This window comes from Chelonia mydas, chromosome 1, assembly GCF_015237465.2.
Source record: "Chelonia mydas isolate rCheMyd1 chromosome 1, rCheMyd1.pri.v2, whole genome shotgun sequence".
Lineage (NCBI taxonomy): Eukaryota > Metazoa > Chordata > Testudines > Cheloniidae > Chelonia > Chelonia mydas.
This window is the reverse complement of record NC_057849.1, coordinates 159,471,898-159,490,409: the sequence shown is the minus strand read 5'-3', so window position 1 is coordinate 159,490,409 and position 18,512 is coordinate 159,471,898. Positions and strand designations below refer to the sequence as shown.

Genomic DNA, 18,512 nt, shown 5'->3' with positions numbered 1-18,512 from the left:
CCATGAACTTATCTAGTTCTTTTTTGAATCCTGTTATAGTTTTGGCTTTCACAACATACTTTGGCAAGGAGTTCCACAGGTTGACTATGCGTTGTGTGAAAAAATACTTCCTTTTGTTTGTTTTAAATCTGCTGCCTATTAATTTCATTTGGTGACCCCTAGTTCTTGTGTTATGAGAAGGAGTAAATAACACTTCCTTCTTTACTTTGTCCACACCAGTTATGATTTTATAGACCACTATCATATCCCCCCTTAGTCGTCTCTTTTCCAAGCTGAAAAGTCCCAGTCTTATTAATTTCTCCTCATATGGCAGCCATTCCATACCCCTAATAATTTTTGTTGCCCTTTTCTGAACCTTTTCCCATTCTAATATATCTTTTTTGAGGTGGGGCGACCATACTGCACGCAGTATTCAAGATGTGGGCATACCATGGATTAATATGGAGGCAATGTGATATTTTCTGTCTTGTTATCTATCCCTTTCTTCATGATTCCCAACATTGTTTGCTTTTTTGACTGCTGCTGCACATTGAGAGGATGTTTTCAGAGAACTATCCACAATGACTCAAAGATCTCTTTGAGTGGTAACAGCTAATTTAAACCCCATCATTTTATATGTATAGTTGGAATTATGTTTTCCAATGTGCATTACTTTGCATTTATCAACACTGAATTTCATCTGCCTTTTTATTGCCCAGTCTAAACCAATTGGGCTTTCTCGAGAACAATGGATCAAAGCAGAACTCAACACTCCTGTGAGTGCAGGTGCAGAGGGAGGAAGGCAAGGCTCCTGCATCAGTGCACATATCACATAGCACAGAGCGTTGTGATGCTGTTTAGCACATAATTTGCACATGATGGAACTTGTTTTCTAATTTTCATTTTTAAACATTTAGGAAATTGCAGACAAAAACTAAAATATTAAAAGAATGTTCAGTTTGCAAAACGAAGCACTCAAAAAAAATGGCCCTCTTTTGCTCATGCATTGTAGTTTAATGTTCAGTACTATTTCTTAACCAATATACCATAATACATTGCCATTCTTCCTTATAAGAAACATGTTTGTGGCACACTGTAGTAGTGATTACTGCCATACCATTTCTGTAATTTTGAGTGCTTCACTATGCAACCTTATTGTTCTTTTGGGACAAATTAGTAAACATATTTAGAGGTTAATTGTAGCTTTGCTTCAGTCACCATTTGTGGTCAGCACATTTTTGTGCTGCCCCAGCAAAAGACCAGGAAGCATATTATGACTTGGAGACTTATGATCTGCCTCCTGGTTTCTCCCAGCCCTTTACCTGACACAAGTACATCTTTCTCATGGCAGTGCAGCTGCACAGGCTGGAGCATTGGGGGAGGAGCCAAGGTATCACAGATTTCCCACTCTCTCCCTGACCACCAATTTGGGTTGGATATATAGTAGCCTCACAAAGGGTGTCCCTCCCTCTGGGCCGTGACCCAAAGAGGCGTATCACAATTGTGTGAATCATCCCACAGGTTTCAATAATACCAGTTGTGTCAAATTTCTTCTCATGAGCATTTCTAATTCCTCTTGCAAATTCAGGTTTCTAGCATTGGCATAGAGGCAACGAACATTTGGCTTCTCTTCAGGTCCCTTGTCATCTTGATTTAATTTGCTTGTGATACCTTCCATTTGATACACTGTTTGTCCCATCAACACTGACCCCTGGTATAGTTTAATGCCTTCCAGACTCGTCTATTTCACTGTCACCCAGAAGATTTGTTCCCCTACTTCTGAGATTGAGGCCATCCAAAGTGTACAGCTCCTTTTTCTCATAAAAGGTAGCCCAGTGTTCCATGAAACCAACCCCCCTACTTTATATCATTTACCTGGAGATCCCACTGAAGACAATGGGACTTAAAGAAGTAAGGCTATTGGGAATTCGCTCGGCTGCTAAGATCTTAGAGCAGTGCATCCTTTTACATGTCATGGGACCAAATCCTTCCCTGGTCTGTGTATGTACCACTGTTGTTCAATTCAGTGGGAGCCATTTGTGCACAACTGAGGGCAGAATTTGCCCCAATGATATGTGTTGCAACAGCTTGGCATAATAGGAGGGTGAGTTATAATTAAAGGCAGCATGAATTCAAATTTAGTATTTATTTATATTTTCCTTTATTAATTGAAATCAGACCTTCTATTTTATTTATATAAATAGGAATATCTTTTTAAACCAATAGTAAAAAAAAAAAAGGGGGGTGGGGGAGAATTCATCCCATTAGCATGGAATGAGATCCACTGGTCCACAACACACTGTGACATAAACCATTCCTCTCTTTTTATTGACATCAGAGCAGTTCCAGACTTTTTGCCAGGAGTTTACAAACTGTTCTTACTACTGACACACATTCCATTTGGCTGGGAATCTGTGCAGTAAAAATAGTACTACACATTAGTATTCCCACTGCACAAGCATCTTGGCAAGTGGAATAATTTATCAGTATGTAGTAAGCATGCTACATAGCTCATTTCCTGTACTTGGACTTGTATTCATGACTGCACAAAACCCTTGCTCCAGGTTGATATCATAATTGCTTGGCTGGACCCATTGTAATGTGCATACAGTAAAATCTCCATAAAAGAAATCTTTATTAAGCTACCTCTTGTCCTAAAAGACCATCCCAAAGAATCCCCAAATGTACAAAGCACAATTCTGCTCCACCTGTTAGAAAACCACCTGTGTCAGACAACCGGTTTTTGTCTGTCCCCTGTGTGGTTACTTAAGATAGGTTTCTTGAAATAAAGTCCCTTTACAAAGCCTGGGTTTCACATAATATACAATATCGACAGTAGGGAAAGCCGAGTGTATTAACCATATGTGAAATAATGATCAATATGAGTTTTAAAAAAAACATCAGATAGATGTTTGGCCAGCAGAGCTATCTAATATCAATTTGAAAGATAAAGTTATTAGTTTTACCAATCAAGTGTCTGTTTAAAATAATAATGATGATAATAAATTGTACCTCTGCTGAAAACGTCCATGTCAAGTTTCAAGCCAAATGTGAATAAAAATGGCTGGATGATCAGACTCTTTTAAAAAAAAAAGGTTTATAGTGAAAACACTGGAAATGTTGACAGAATCTGAGCTGTGGAGGTGCTGCCAGGTGACATTAATTACAAACGGGCTTTTTGCCAGGTGAAGTGCAGCAAGTTCAGTTGACTCTCAGGTGTGGAGAGTGTTTTTCTTACCCCTATTAGCTGTTAGTCTGTTGGCCCATATGTTGCTCCAGTGGGGTTAACAGAAATCTACTGCTTTTATTCTTTGTGACAGTTTTGTACTGTGCATTACATGTTGGGTTGGCCTTTCCTGCAATATAATGAGGACAGACATTTTTATTTGCATATATTGTGGCATAATTTCATTTTACCATGATTTTAAATGTAAGTTGCTTTCAACCAGTGTTTTGGCCTTGGCTTTACTTCTGACTCTGTCCAGCAAGAGTCACAATCCATGGTACAATCCATGTTTTTTGAAATTGTACATATCCCTATATGTTTTGGAAGTTGGCTTGATACGTGCTTTCTCTGTCAAGGCCTGATCAAAATCCCACTGAAGTAAATGGAAACAACTCCTGTTGACTTCAGTGAGCTTTCAGTCAGGCCCCAAATACACCTCTACCCCGATATAACATGGTCCTTGGTAGCCAAAAAATCTTACCGCATTATAGATGAAACCGCATTATATCGAACTTGCTTTGGCCTCGAGCATTTCAGTTATTAACAGTCACTTCCCGCTCCCTGACTGACCCCTCAGACCCCCCGACACATCCAACCCCCCCAGCTCCTTGTCCCCTGACTGACTCCTCCAGAGACTCCCCGCCCCTAACCACCCCACCCCCTATCTAAGCCCCCCTGCTCTTTGTCTCCTGACCGCCCCTCCAGAGATGCCCCCATCCCTAATCACCCCTAGGACCCCACCCCCTACTCAACCCCCTTGCTCCCTGTCCCCGACTGCCCTGACCCCTATCCACACCCCCGCCCCCGACAGGCCCCCCGGGACTCCCATGCCCTATCCAACGCTCCCGTCCCCTGACTGCCCCGCCCCCAGAACCTCCGAACCATCCAACCCCTCCCTGCTCCCTGACCCCTGACCGCCCCCCGAAACCCTCTGCCCCTTATTCAACCCCTCGGCCCCAGCCCAGCACCCTTAACACGCTGCTCAGAGCAGCATGTCGGAGCCAGACACGTTGACGCGCTGATCCGCCGGAGCGCACAGCCCCGCCCCCCAGAGCACTGCTTTACCTCATTATATCCGAATTCGTGTTATATCGGGTCGCGGTATATCGGGGTAGAGGTGTACAATAAAGTAGTATAACTGAGAGACTAAAAAATTAATACCTTTGATTACTCTTTGAAATTTCTGGGACGAGATAATAAAAGTTGTTATTGTAATCAAGATAATAAATAGCATTGTACTGTGGTAGATTCTGACATTAGAACATTTGTTTTCATTCTGAATCAGAACAAAAAGTCAAAATGTTGAAATTTTTCTTGGAACAGAAATTCCAAGCAATTTTGATTAGGAAACGTCAGAATGTTTTGTTTCAATAATGTTGAATTGTTTCATTTTGACAATGTCCTAATATTTTGTTTGGATAAGGTCAAAACATTATAACACAATATCAAATATGTCTATAATATGAAATATAATCTTATAATATTATATAATATCATAGTTTAATATGTTAATATATAGCCAACAAAATGATCAAATCAAATCTAAATGTTTTGATGTTTTTGAAATGAAATGAGAAAGCTGAAAGAATAATTTAGTCCAAATCAACATTACCCTGAAATGTTTTGATGTAAATGAAACATTATTTTTCAATGGAAAATTGTTCCATTGAAAAAATTTCAACCAGTTCTACTGTTAACCCTTTATTGTTTGTGAAAGCAGGTTTTAGTATTAGAAACTTGATCAAAATAAAAATATTACTTTTAATCAGAACTGACCACATCCACAGCTTAAGGTTGTTGACCTCACATAGGTAGAAATTTGCAACCTCTGCAATACAACAAAGTGCCCCTCCCCAGTTTCAAAGCAAACAATTTCATGTTGTTTCTCTGCATAAATACACAATGGTAAACTTTGTATCAAAACTCTCATAAATTATAAGTGTTCTTTAGATTAGTTTTATGTCATACACTTCCATTATAGAGCAGTTCTGACTCTCAGGTGAATCTTAAGGAACTCACACATAGTCATTTAATCTATAGCCACTCTGTGAAGCAGATGTCAGCGAAGAAGCATGGTTTCCCTTGTAGGCAGTTGGTGGTCTATATGAGGGAGCAGCCCTTGTTGTGCTTCTTGGTTGTGGCTGGTAAGGTATGTTGTTCCCAGCACTCTGGCATGATGTACACAGTAGAGCTCCGCCAAGTATAGTCAAAGATGCAGAGAAAAAGCCGAGGTAAAGAGCTTGCCCTATCTCATACTTCATCCCGTTGGGAAGCATGGGGTTGTAAAAATCTGTAACCACATCATTAGTAGTCCAAGAAACAGGAACCAGGCATATGAGACCAGCCAGGATGAAAAAGATTCCACCAGAGACAGCGAGAGAATTTTTGGCAGAGGCCCCTTTGACACATCGAGTGCAATGCATGCCAATAACAGACACCACACATGCCAGTGTGGAAATAAGACAGGAAATCACCATCATGGCACGAGCTGCTTGAAGGTCACGAGGCAGTGCAAGCTGAGATCGATGGACCTGGCACTGGTAGATGCCAGTGCTATGCCAGACACACTCCATCCAGAGCCCCTTCATGTATGCCACAGCTGTTATAATATTGGTGCCTACATGTGCCGTCCTCCACCAGTGAGGCAGAATAGTAGCAATTAATGTTCCAATTAGACCAAAGAGACTTAGTAAGAAGCCCAGTAACTGAACAGCCATGCTTGCCATGTTAATGTTTGTCCTAATTATTCCCTTTAATAATGTATCTCTGGTTGGCTTCCTTCTGAAAACACAAGCTTTTCCTGGGAGATATGCAGCAGTTTTACTCTGACACCTTCTGGACTCCTAATAAAAGGTAATTGAGGAAAAAGAAGTTAAATATTACCTAAATGCATTATTTCTCTAACCAGTAAGATGCATTTCAAGTGCAATTAGCATAGTTATGGTGGTTAATGATGTTTTGTGGAAGCAGTGGGAAAGTAAGCTTCCCTCTTCACTTATGTAAACAGGCTTCCATGGCCTGTTGGGGAAAAAACTTCAGGCAAATTATGCAATTGAAAAAATATTTTAAAATAAAATATTCTTCTTCCCAACAGACTCCTCAGAGAAACATGACTTCCTTTCTAAAGTAGAAAATTAACAAGTGTTAACACTTGGATTTATAAAGCAGACATCTGAAAGCTACTTTACATGATGAAAACATTTCCAAAAGTTCATAGCAGGACTACAAAAACAATAAGGGTATATTTGCTCAAACTAGAGAGCAGAGAGAGTGATTTAAAATCTGTGGAAGAGGATAACAAGTATTGGATTAAAGTTTCCTTCCCTACCCTAGTTGCCAGTATTTCTTGAGGTTTTATTTTATTAAAGCAACTCAAAGAGGAATAACTTTCATTAGTCCCTATGGAGACTCAGTTTATGACTTCAGTTTGTGGGCTACATGACAGCATGTTAAACCAGATGTGCATCACACATCTTCTGAGGAGCAATGCCTCACCGTTTCAGAAGAATAGCTCATAACAAATTCTACCATAAAAAGCCCTTACAAGAAATAGGAACTCTTCCTTCTGTATAAATCTTACTTACAGTTATCTATACTAAATTGCTCCCTTGCAAGGTCTGTATTATCTGTGCGGGCAAAATCTTTCTATATTAATACATAAAGTACTCATGCATCAAAGTCCAGCTAGGAACTCAGAAACAGAAGCAAATTTACATCCCAGTCCTGCAAAGATTTATGCACCAGCTGAACTCGTATTTAAAAGTAAGAATGTGCATAAGTATTTGGGGGACTGGGCCTTAAAGGATACATGCACACACGAAAAATGACTGGTCGGACTAGTTACCAACGTACACAGGACTCTGAAGACTCTTTGGTATAAAGAAGTAACAGAGAGTCAAAAATCAGTGCTGATTTGCTCCCCATCCACCCAAACAAAAGGTGGGATTAAGTGGTTTAGGGAAGCACAAAGGTTACAATGAAGATTGAGACAAGGTGGATGAGGTCAGGTCTGAAGAAGAGCTCTGTGGAGACCTTCTCTCTTTCACCAACAGAAGTTAGTTCAATAAAAGATATTCGCCCGTGCTGTCTCTCTCATATCCTGGGACCGACACGGGGACAACAATACTGCACACAACAGTGAAGATTGTGAGATAAACTCATTGTCATACGTGTTAATTCTTTTTTCTAATTTTTAGTTTCTATATTAATACATAGATACAGAGTGGGAATGAGGGTGATATTAATTGACATCAGTGGAAAGTTAACTGACAAATTTAGCCTTGATGGCTTGAATATAAAAGCAAAACCAAAGAAGAGCAAAACAAAAAAAAATAGCTTTGTTTTTGCTTGACTACTTTTAGAAGGTATTTTACTGTTTGTAACTTCTATTATGGCTGTATGATCTTTCAGCTCCATTGTGCCTATTTTTAAATGACAATGGACTGTTTTATGTTGTTGCTAAGTAATCTTCTTGATTTGATAATGATAAAATTAAGATAATGATAAAAGTCATAGCATTTTGTTTAGAAACTCCCCTCATCATTGTTCTTGCTGAACATTTCTGCATCTCGCTGCACGGTGTCAGGTGGGATCATACCACAGATTTCTTTCTCTCTGTCGTGGCTGAGTTGAAGTAATGTGCCATAACAGGACATAATCCAGGGTAAAGCAGAGCATGTAGCAAGTCATAGGAACAAACAAAATGGAAATCTCCAGTAATACAAAATACTCAATTTACCACAGTTTATTCAGGCAAGAAAAACTCTTAAATGCCGTATTTCTAGTTTTTCTTTCTGTGCAATATTTTATTATTTCTATTTATTCATTTTTTCTATGATGCTCATTGTAGTACCTGAGAATTCCATCTACATTAAAGAATTAATCCTCAGAACACCCCGTGGGGTCAGGAAGTGGTGTTATCTCCATTTTTAGATGGAGGATTGAGGCACAAAGGGGCTAAGTGACTTACCCAAGATCACACAGGCAGTCCGTGACAGATCTGAAAATGGAGCTCAGGTCTCCTGCCTCCTAGTCAGTTCCTTAGACGCAACACCATCCTTCAGTCTCAGTTTCATGGTTGTCCGGTTTCTCCCTTGATCCATTTGGTATTGTTTACCTATGCATGGATAAAGATTGAACCCCAGATTATAATCCATCTAATTAATCAATGAACACATTATAGCTGCATATTGAGCACCATTTGCAAGTCCACTTTAGATTACTTCTGGATGTTTGCAAAAGGTTTTCAAGGTCAGGCATTAGCCTTTGCAGTTAATCCCAAAGAAAACGGGATATAAAAGTTAAATGTGATTTACACCAGTAGTCACAGGAAATGGACTTCCAGATTTAATGGAGGTCAAAACACTCAGGCTTGGCAGCAGCTATTTTTAGAAATCATTAAGGTGTTATTTTTAAACCTTAGCTCTTAAGGTCTTTTTAATTTAGGAAACTGGCCTTAATTAGCCCCACTTGCTTGAGGTCATGTTTTCCATGTTCGGTGTTTAGCTGCGGCCAGCTTCTACTAGTGTTAAGTAATGCTTAACTATTGTAGAACAACTTTGCACTCTTTACTTAGTTGTGGCAAAAATAACTGTAAATTAACACACTTTATCTCAAAGAACGTCAATCGTTTTGTTAAAATACCTTGACCTATGGCTTTGTTTCTAATAGATTACCCTATGAACATGGCCACCAGCAGTAGAGCTGTGTCCTGTTGTGAATGGCTGAATGAATAGTGCAGTCAATGGCTTGCAGATGGGCGCAGGTTACATGCTAGAGCATAGGCGAAGCCATCCATTCTACACTGATCTTGGTTCTCGTCATTTTAAGAAAATGCAGATGAGATGTAGCCTTAACAGGCCAGAGAAGCAATCCAACCTGTGAAGAAAGCTTGTTTTAGTTGGCACTGTTATTTTGGGGTATTTCATTAAGTGATATGGTCCCATAACTCCAAGCAGGCCCTGCACTGCAGCCCAGAATTAAACAAGGCGAGGGAGAAGCAGGACAGCCTGCACAGCATTCAGATTGAGTTTTCACAACTCAGCCCATCCGCAAACCAAAAAGTTGTAAAAAGTAATGTGAAAATCTGTGAAGAGCAGCTGTGAAAAACTTGTTTTCTTATGCCAGCTCATGCCATCTTTATTTAATAAGTAAAATGGTAGGAAAGCCAGCTTTTCCATATAAACTTTTATGTTGTCTAATACCTGTGTGATATAGGAATAGCTATATTGTACTCACTATACATAGGATACTTCTTTTGGTTTGTTCTCCCCTGTATCATACTACAGCTGTATTCGTTTTGGGAGACCTGTCTCCTAATTAAGCTCCAATTAAGCAGTAGAAACCAATGTTTCTAATCTGTATATTTACCCAGAATTAAAAGACGGATGCAGGTTTCACTGATGTCTCTTTCATTGTTTCTCATTTTACTATTTCTCCACCCATATCAATCTCATCCTTTCATGGCTGTTCTTTTACAAGTGCTTTCTCCAGACCCATAAAATGCCTCGTTCTTGTGCTGACTGCAGTGAGTCTCATCCCTCTTTTCTTCTGCTGCTCATAATAAAGTTCTGCCAATGGAATTTTTAATCCAATAATTCCTTTCTCTCCCTCTACATCCTTACCTAACTCTGTTTTCATTTCAACCCCTCAAATTCCACTTAACTTCTCTTAATAACACTGAAAATCTGATAAAATAACATTAGGGCTCAGATTATTTTGTCTTTTGTTGTTTTTCTCTTCTCACGAGTAAACGAAAAGACCACATTCAAATTTGTGCTCATGAAAGTGAAATGCTGAAAATTCTTGCCAGAACAAGGACATAGTGATACCAAACAGAATGCAACTCAGTATTCATCGATCCTGATCTATAACACAACAAATCCTGTTATTTCTGGGCCTTTGTGAGCAATGATGCTAAAGTTTGTGGTGGGGTTTTTATTTATTTTTTATTTGGGCAAATATTCATTAGTATGTAGGATCAAAACCATGAAATTATTGCATTCCATTTGTGCCTTCTGTTGAAATTTGAACTCAGGACTTCACAAGTGTATTAACCCACTGCTCCATATACTGTAGTGTCCCTTTATTTCCTTGTGTGTCTTTAAAAATTAATTGATTTTCCTCTTCATTACTATCTAGCAAAGGCTAAATAAACTATGTATAATTGTGTTTGCTTTTGTACTCTATATACATTTAAGTTAAATAATTAGAAACACAGTATGATATGTAAAGGGGAATTTATTTTATAACTGATATCACTTGTTCCTCTCACTTCTTCTCAGTAGAGATCCAGGACTTGATGCTAGTCAGATCTGAGATGCATTGGCAGAACTGTATGAGGAAGCTCACACAAGGTCTAGCTGCAGAAGGTCCGTTTCATTGATAGTTTGTTCTGGTCTACATAGATTATTATACCACTCTCATCATCATACTGTTTTAGCACCTTCCAGTAGTTCATAAAGTGACGTGAATAATATCAGTTACGTGGGATATTCGTCTCTCATTTTCACGTGCAACAAATTCCCTGTATAGAGTACTCCAGCATCCCTCAGTTGTCTGCTTTTTTACTCCAATGCTAAAGGTCTTGAATTGCAAGGAATTTCCCTCCAGTGGACAAGAAGAAGGCTGAATGCAGCTACATCTGTAGCCTGTCAGTGCTGCTGTATGCACACCCCATGAGGATACTAGACAAAAGGAGTCATCCTTGTCCCCTGCCTTGCACCTTGTACAGTCACTGAGACTGCAATTCAAGCGTTCAGTAGCAGGAGTAAGTCTCTGCCATACTGGTTTGGTAACATTTTCTACCCACTTTGTACTCACTTTGCACATGTTTGACTATCTGCTTTCAAGTTGCAACACAGTAGAGAATCAGGAGCAATGTACTCCCTTTTCTAGGCCCCAGTTCAGCAAGATACTTAAGCATGTGTTAACATTAAGCCTGTGAATAGTCCCACATGACGTGAATAGGACTGCTCATATGCTTAAAGTTAGGCTTGGGCTTAATGGCTTGTCTATACTTGAAATGATACAGAGACACAGCTGTAGCCCTTCAGTGTAGACCTTGCCTATGTTGATGGCAGGGGTTCTCTCACTGGTGTAGGTAATCAACCTCCCTGAGAGGTGGTAACTAGGTCCATGAAAGAATTCTTCCACCAACCTAGTGCTGTCTACATCGGGGGTTAGGTTGGTGGAATTGTGTCATTCAGGGGAGTGGATTTTTCACACCCCTGAGTGACATAGTTGGGTCGATCTAACTTTTTAGTGTAGACCAGGCCTGAGTACCTGCTGAATCAGGGCCTTAGGGTCTAAGCATATAATGTCTTTGTATGAGCAGAGTAAGGAACCAAGTTCCTAAATGTTGATCCCCCGTGTTTCAGGCAGTGGCAGATTAGCCCATGGGGCCGGGCCCAAGGGCCCCAGCCAATTGGGGGCCCCAGAAAAATGGGCACCCCGCATCCTGAACCGCTCCATGTGACTGCCTGGCGCTTCTGCCGAGAGCGGGATCAGGGCGCAGGGGCTTGCCCCACTCCGCCAGCCCAGCGCTCCTGCCGGGGAGTGGGGGAAGTCCCTGCTCCCCGGTAGGAGCACCAGGCAGGCACGAGAATCCCACACGCCCTCACCCCGCTCCCCAGCAGGAGCTTTGGGCAGGGGGGCAGGGCAGGGCAAGCCCCTGTGCCCAACCCCATTTCCCCAGCAGAAGCGCAGGGAGGCGAGGGCCCCCACTTGCTCTGTCCCAGGGCCCCATAAAAGCTTAATCCACCTCTGGTTTCAGGTCACCATGATGCACTTGATTGCTTGCCCTGGTTACAATATTTTTAGAGGGGGGGGAATGGAAATCAACTTTGTTTACTATAAGAACAGTTTACTCTGTGTGTGAGTGTGTGTGTGTGTGTGTGTGTGTGTGTGTGTGTGTGTGTGTTGGGGGCTGAATGCTGGCTTACAAGGCATCGAGCAAAAATCTAGTCTTTTTTAAAGAAAAGATTAGGAGATCAATATACGTTTGAAAGGCACTTTGTGTCCAACTCTGATCTTTCACCCACTCTACCCCACTCTCCTCTGCAGAGTAACAGTCCTAAAGCCAATGCTGACAATGAGTACTTTAGCACGGCTGCTGCACTGACAAATGCCTGACAAGAAGATTATCTCCAGTTCAGAATGAAGAAACTATCCAGAATACATCAATATTCATTGTATTCTTATACATGTAGTGTAACCTTGTTACAAACACCTACTTGATTTTTTGTGAATTAGTTCTTTCATATATCTGTTTTGGCTACCACTATGGTTAGCTGTCAATTATACTTGTGTTCAAATAACAGTGGTATCTCTTGAATTTCATTTTTTGTCACATAGACTGATTATACGTAATCTGTAAACCAAATTCTGTAGACTTTGAAATGCTCTTGGATGGATTCCATATTTTTCCATCATAGAAATATCTGAGGTTAACTTTTTAAAATGACATAAAAACATCCTCTCTCCTCCCCCACTTTAAATAAAGCATTCTGCTTTGACATAAATAAGGTAAATGATGGATACCACTGGAAAATACATAAAGAAAAAGGATTAGTGACCAGGACTGAAAATGGAATGAAACATTTTGGATAGTGCTGTATGGAAACACGATGAAGGAACACCCAAAAGACTACATTTTCAAACCTTGGCACGTAGGCCAAAATTTTTATAAGTAACTAGTGTTTCAAGTTGCAGATTTTGGGAGTGTGATGCTGGCAGGCCAGGTGCCAGCTCATGCCAAAGTCCCCATGTCTCAACTGGACAGACAGTTACATAGCTGGAATCTGACTGGCTCACTTGTGGATTAATATTGATAAAATAGGTATTAGAATTATAAGAAAGTGTTTAGACTCTCCTGGATGCTTGCGAGCTGTCCATGCATTAATCTGACTTGTAATATCTGCGCACCACATTGTAATGTAATATTTGAGCAGGTATATTGTGAGCATCTGTGAATCACCATACAGGAGAGGGGCATTAATTGGTGTGAAGCGCTGCTCTTCTACACAACTTGTATGCCCCTGCCGAAAGAGGAGACCCTTTGATACCAAACAGGCTATGGGTGGATCTTGCAACTGAAAACTCCCTGCATCTGGGATGAGGAATTGTTAACAGCAGGACTAAAGACTCTTATAGTTGTTCTGCTCTTCTCCCTCTGAAAATGAGTTGTGCAAGTAGACTCCTCCCATCAGCTGAGTTTGCAGCTCAAAGCACACGGCAGGAGGGGACCACACACAAAGGAAATAAGGATCTCTATTCTGCTCTGGGACAAGGTGTTTCTAGGCATAAGCATGAAATCACTAGCTGCTTAGCCTGGGTTAGCACTAAAGGACAAATAGAACTTACTGATTATAGAAGCCTATATTGCCTTTTGAAACCTAAGACTGTAACTCATTCATGTGGCTATGTGTGCTTGCTTTAACCATGTAAATAACACTTTAATTTCCTTTTCCTATTTAATAAGTCTTCATATAGTTTACTGGAGGATTGGCTACAAGCATTGTTTCTATTGTGAAACCTAAAGCAAGATTGACCTGGGGTAAGTGATTGGGCCTTTGGGATTAGGAGTACCCTAAACATTGCTGTGATTCTTGGGGTAAGCGCCTGTCGGTCACAGAGATATGCTCACCTGGGTGTCAAGACAGTCTGGAGTACCTAAGGGGATTATCTGTGAGTTCATGTTTAGGATGTTGATGTGCCTATGGAGTTTGCACATGGTGCAGTTGGTTGGTGAAATCTAAGTTTAGAACTCACAACCAATGTGGAGTTTGTGCCCTGGTTTTTAACAGTCTACCCTGAGATTGGTACTCATGCTTCCATCACCATTGGGAGCATCACAAGGTACTCAACTTGAGATACCTTAAAATGCTCAAAATCCACCCTTGAAAATCAGATCCCTTTAAGGTGCCACAATTTGAGTATTGAAAAAATGAGACATTTAAAATGACTGGTCACTTTTCTAAATTTAGGCCGTAGGTTCCACCTGCAAGATTTGTGCACAGAAAAATCATATTAACCTAAACAGATAAATGCCTGCAGAAAGAGGCATTTGTGTATGTAGTTATCTGGGTGGCACATACACATATGTCCCTTTGCACAAGCAAACTGTAGGGCTTTCCCACTCAAATATTGGTGAATACAGTCAAGGTGACCAGTTTTGAGTGTCAACATCCATAATAGAGATGAGTGAGATGACAGAGACATGAGTGAGTAGAATATAAGGAATAATCATAGAATATCAGGGTTGGAAGGGACCTCAGGAGGTCATCTAGTCCAACCCCCAAATAATGTTTTTACAGGACTCAGTTCATGCCCTGAGGTGCTTTATTCCTTCCTTCAGATATTATAATATTAATGGCTTTAAAAGAGCATTCTGTTCTATTAAGGCTCATAACCATAATATCTAGGGGCCTTTCAATAGTGCATGAAGAAACATGACTACACATCTGTCATCTGTTGTTTGTTCTCTCATCCTCTCCCTCAGGGGAGAAGTGTGTGCAGTGGAGTGTCTTGTTTTGGAAGAGTGTTTTGTTGTTTTTGTGGTTGTTTTAATATACACATTGCTTTGTATTTATGTTAGAGAAGGCCGGGATAAAAAAAATGCTCCTTTCACTTGCAGCAGAAGGACGTGAGGTTTGATGGTCCTTAGTTCCTGTGGGAGTTCATTCCATAGTCTGACTGGCTCCCGAGAAAGCTCTGTCTTCTGCACAGATGATACCTCTGGATGCAACAAAAATGGGTGTGTACCTGGTGTTGACTGTGACCTTGCAAAAATCTGTGAGTGTTACTGTGCAAACTTAGTTTGGCCCCTTTGTGCAGAGGCATTTCTGTGCAGCCTGTAATTACATGATCACATACTATTTTTTTCAGCAGGACTCCTGCCTTATTCAGTGCCCAGGATGAACAATGTTCAGGGAGTGAATCAGGGTTGTGTAGTGAAATAGCCTGTTGTCTGGAGGATCCATGCCTCATTTGTTGCAGAAGTTGAAAGGTGTGTAGGGAATGAGGCAGGGGATTGCAGGAAAAGAAAGGATGGTCTTGTGATTGGGGCAGTTGAATGCTGCCCTGGAGAATTCGATTCTATCCCTACCTCTGCCAGAGACAGGGCTGGCTCCAGGCACCAGCGAAGGAAGCAGGTACCTGGGGCGGCCAATAGAAAGGGGTGGCACTCCGTGCGCTATTGGGGCGGCAAGTCCGGGTCTTTGGTGGCAATTCGGTGGTGAGTCGTTCATTCCTTCTCTTCCTCTTCGGCGGCAATTCGGCGGCAGCTCAATCGGGTTTTTTTTTTCTTTTTTTTTCTTCACCACTTGGGGTGGCAAAAAAGCTGGAGCCGGCCCTGGCCAGAGAGTTCCTATGCCATATTGGGCAAGTCACATAAATCAAAGTTTTTACAGGTGGCCACTGTCTGTTCCTCATTTGCAGGAGTGTTGAGGATTCACAGCTGCAACTGAGGTCAATAGGAAAGCTTTTCTGGCCTTTTAAAAAACTATGAAATGCTAAGAACTCTGAAAAATTAGGCCCTAGGCTTTTCAGGTTGGACACCAAAAATTAGTTGACTCTTTAAACAATTTTGGCCTTATCCTCTGTGCCTCAGTTCTCCATGTGTGAACCGAGGATAATTTTAAGGCTGTTTTGAAGATAAATTCATCAATGTTTGTGAAGCACTAAGCTATTACAAAGAGAATATAATGGAAAGGGCCATGAGGAAATTTTAAAAAAACAAGCCTTGTGGATTTGGATGGTGTTAAGTAAATAATGAATATGCGCAATGAATGATGAAGATATGCGCAATGAATGATGAAGATAAAAAGAAACTGTCCACCCTGTGCACTGAATAAGCCAGCAGTTCTGTGGAAAAAATAGTATGTGCTCATATAATAAAAGAATGCATTAATGCATATGCACAAGGGGGGCAAATTAAGGTTGCACAGACATCCTTAATGTTGACTATTTTTCACTTTTGAGTGCTTGACTTTGCAAACTTAATGTTTTTTTAACATGGTTTTTGGATGTAATATATTAAAATATTAAATAATAAACTGAGGGCTCAGTTTGCATTTAGGAACCAGCTTGCAGCATAGGATGGTGCAGAGCTGGGCCAGCCCAACAGGAGCTCCTGGAAGCATTGTGCCTCAGGCAATCATAATGCCTCCAGGAGTGCATCACCTCTGCTTCATCCTTATACAGGGTGCAGTATATAGTGCCCCTGATATTCCTGAGTTGGATCAGTTCTGTCCCTCCTTGCCGCCTGGGGGGATACTAGTAGCTATAATGCAAGCCATAGTTCATTCTGGCTCTGGGGAGCTCAAGAGCCGCATTGTACCTGGCATCTCTGCAGGAGTACACACGGAGGGAGTGAAAGTTCTCTGTAGTAGGCCTGGGCATCCTCATACCTTTAATGTTCATTTAATGTAAAATACATAAAGAAAGAAAGAAGCAATGTAATAAAAGATCATTTCAGAATTGATTTCAATTACAATACAGAACACACAGTGCACAGTGCTCACTTTGTTATTTTTATTACAAATATTTGCATTGTAAAAATGATAAAAGAAATAGTATTTTTCAATTCACCTCATACAAGTTCTGTAGTGCAATCTCGTTATCGTGGAAAATAAAAAGGACATGCATCCATGCTGATACGTTCGTTTAAAAGAAATGAATTAATTAAATTTGTGACTGAACTCCTTGGGGGAGAATTGTATGTCTTTTATCCCTGTGGTTTTACCCACATTTCTGCCATATATATTTCATGAAAGTAATATTAAGCACTTATTGGTACTGGGACCCGGCGCCGGGCTCCCAGAAGTGGCTGGGCCTCAGGCGTAAGTGGGGGGGCCTCAAGCTGCCTGGCCCATGCCACCTGGGGCTGCAGCGGCGATTTAAAGGGTAAGGGGCTCTGGCTGCTACTGCAGTAGCAGCAGCGGCAGCTGGGAGCCCCGGGCCCTTTTAAATCTCCGGCCATGGGGCAGCTGCCCCTTTTGCCCCCCCGCCCCCCCCAGCGGCGGCCTGGGTGGGGGCAAAAGGGGCAGCGATAGCGCTTTAATATCAGCTGTGTACAGGCCGGTACTGGCGGCCACTTCTTACCAGTATGCCGTACCAGCCCAAACTGGCCTACTTTCACTCCTGGTGTTATAGCAGTCTCAGATGTTGTTCGAATTAAGAACACTTTCACTGCAGATTTGATAAAACGCAAAGAAGGTACCAATGTGAGATTTCTAAAGATAGCTATAGCACTGGACCCAAGGTTTAAGAATGTGAAGTGCCTTCCAAAATCTGAGAAGGATGAGTTGTGGAACGTGCTGTCAGAAGTCTTAAAAGAGCAATACTCCAATGCAGAAACTACAGAACCCAAACCACCAAAAAAGAAAATCAACCTTCTGCTGGTGGCATCTGACTCAGATGATGAAAATGAAGGTGCGTCAGTCTGCACTGCATTGGATCATTGTCGAGTCGAACCCATCATTAGCATGGAAGCATGTCCTCTGGAATGGTGCCCGAAGCATGAAGGGGCACATGAATGTTTAGCATATCTGGCACGTAAATACCTTGCAATGCGTTGCTGGCAACAGAAGTGCCATGCAAATGCCTGTTTTCACTGTCAGGTGACATTGTAAATAAGAAGCAGGCAACAGCATCTCCCATAAATGTAAACAAACTTGGTTGTCTTAGGGATTGGCTGAACAAGAAGTAGGACTGAGTGGACTTGTAGGCTCTAAAATTTTACATTGTTTTGGTTTTGAATGCAGTTATGTAACAAAAAAATCTGCATTTGTAAGTTGCACTTTCACAATAAAGAGATTGCACTACAGTATGCGTATGAGGTGAACTGAAAAATACTATTTGTTATGTTTATCTTTTTTACAGTGCAAATGTTTGTAATCAAAAATATAATATAAAGTGAGTACTGTACACTTTGTATCCTCTGTTGTAATTGAAATCAATATATTTGAAAATGTAGAAAACAAACAAAAATATTAAAATACATGGTATTCTATTATTGTTTAACAGCATGATTAAAACTGCAATGAATCGTGATTTTTTAAAATTTCACAACTAATTGTGATAAATGTTTTTAATTGTTTAAAAGACCTCATTGTCAGTTGTTTCCTCCACAGATAGCAACCCTTTTCCTCTATACATCCTGTCCATATCTTGATTGATATTCATTACTCTGTTAATCACCAGGAGCTTTCTTGTTTGAGTATCAAATTTCTTCTTCTTCTTTTGATTCCATTTGATTACTCCCACAGGTACCATGCTACTGATAGTGCCCACATATTAATGGCTT

At 40.8% G+C, this 18,512-nt stretch overlaps 1 protein-coding gene across 1 annotated transcript; it reads right to left on the bottom strand.

The window, feature by feature from the left end:
* Positions 1-4,717: 4,717 nt before the first annotated feature.
* Positions 4,718-6,046, bottom strand: CLDN14 (claudin 14). The gene has a single exon (XM_007068246.3). It carries the CDS (start codon positions 5,929-5,931, stop codon positions 5,221-5,223), a length of 711 nt encoding a protein of 236 aa, XP_007068308.1. The 5' UTR covers positions 5,932-6,046; the 3' UTR covers positions 4,718-5,220.
* Positions 6,047-18,512: the final 12,466 nt, after the last annotated feature.

Excerpts from the sequence above, each read along its gene's own strand:
- CLDN14 (XM_007068246.3), bottom strand. The coding sequence starts at position 5,931 with ATGGCAAGCATGGCTGTTCAGTTACTGGGCTTCTTACTAAGTCTCTTT.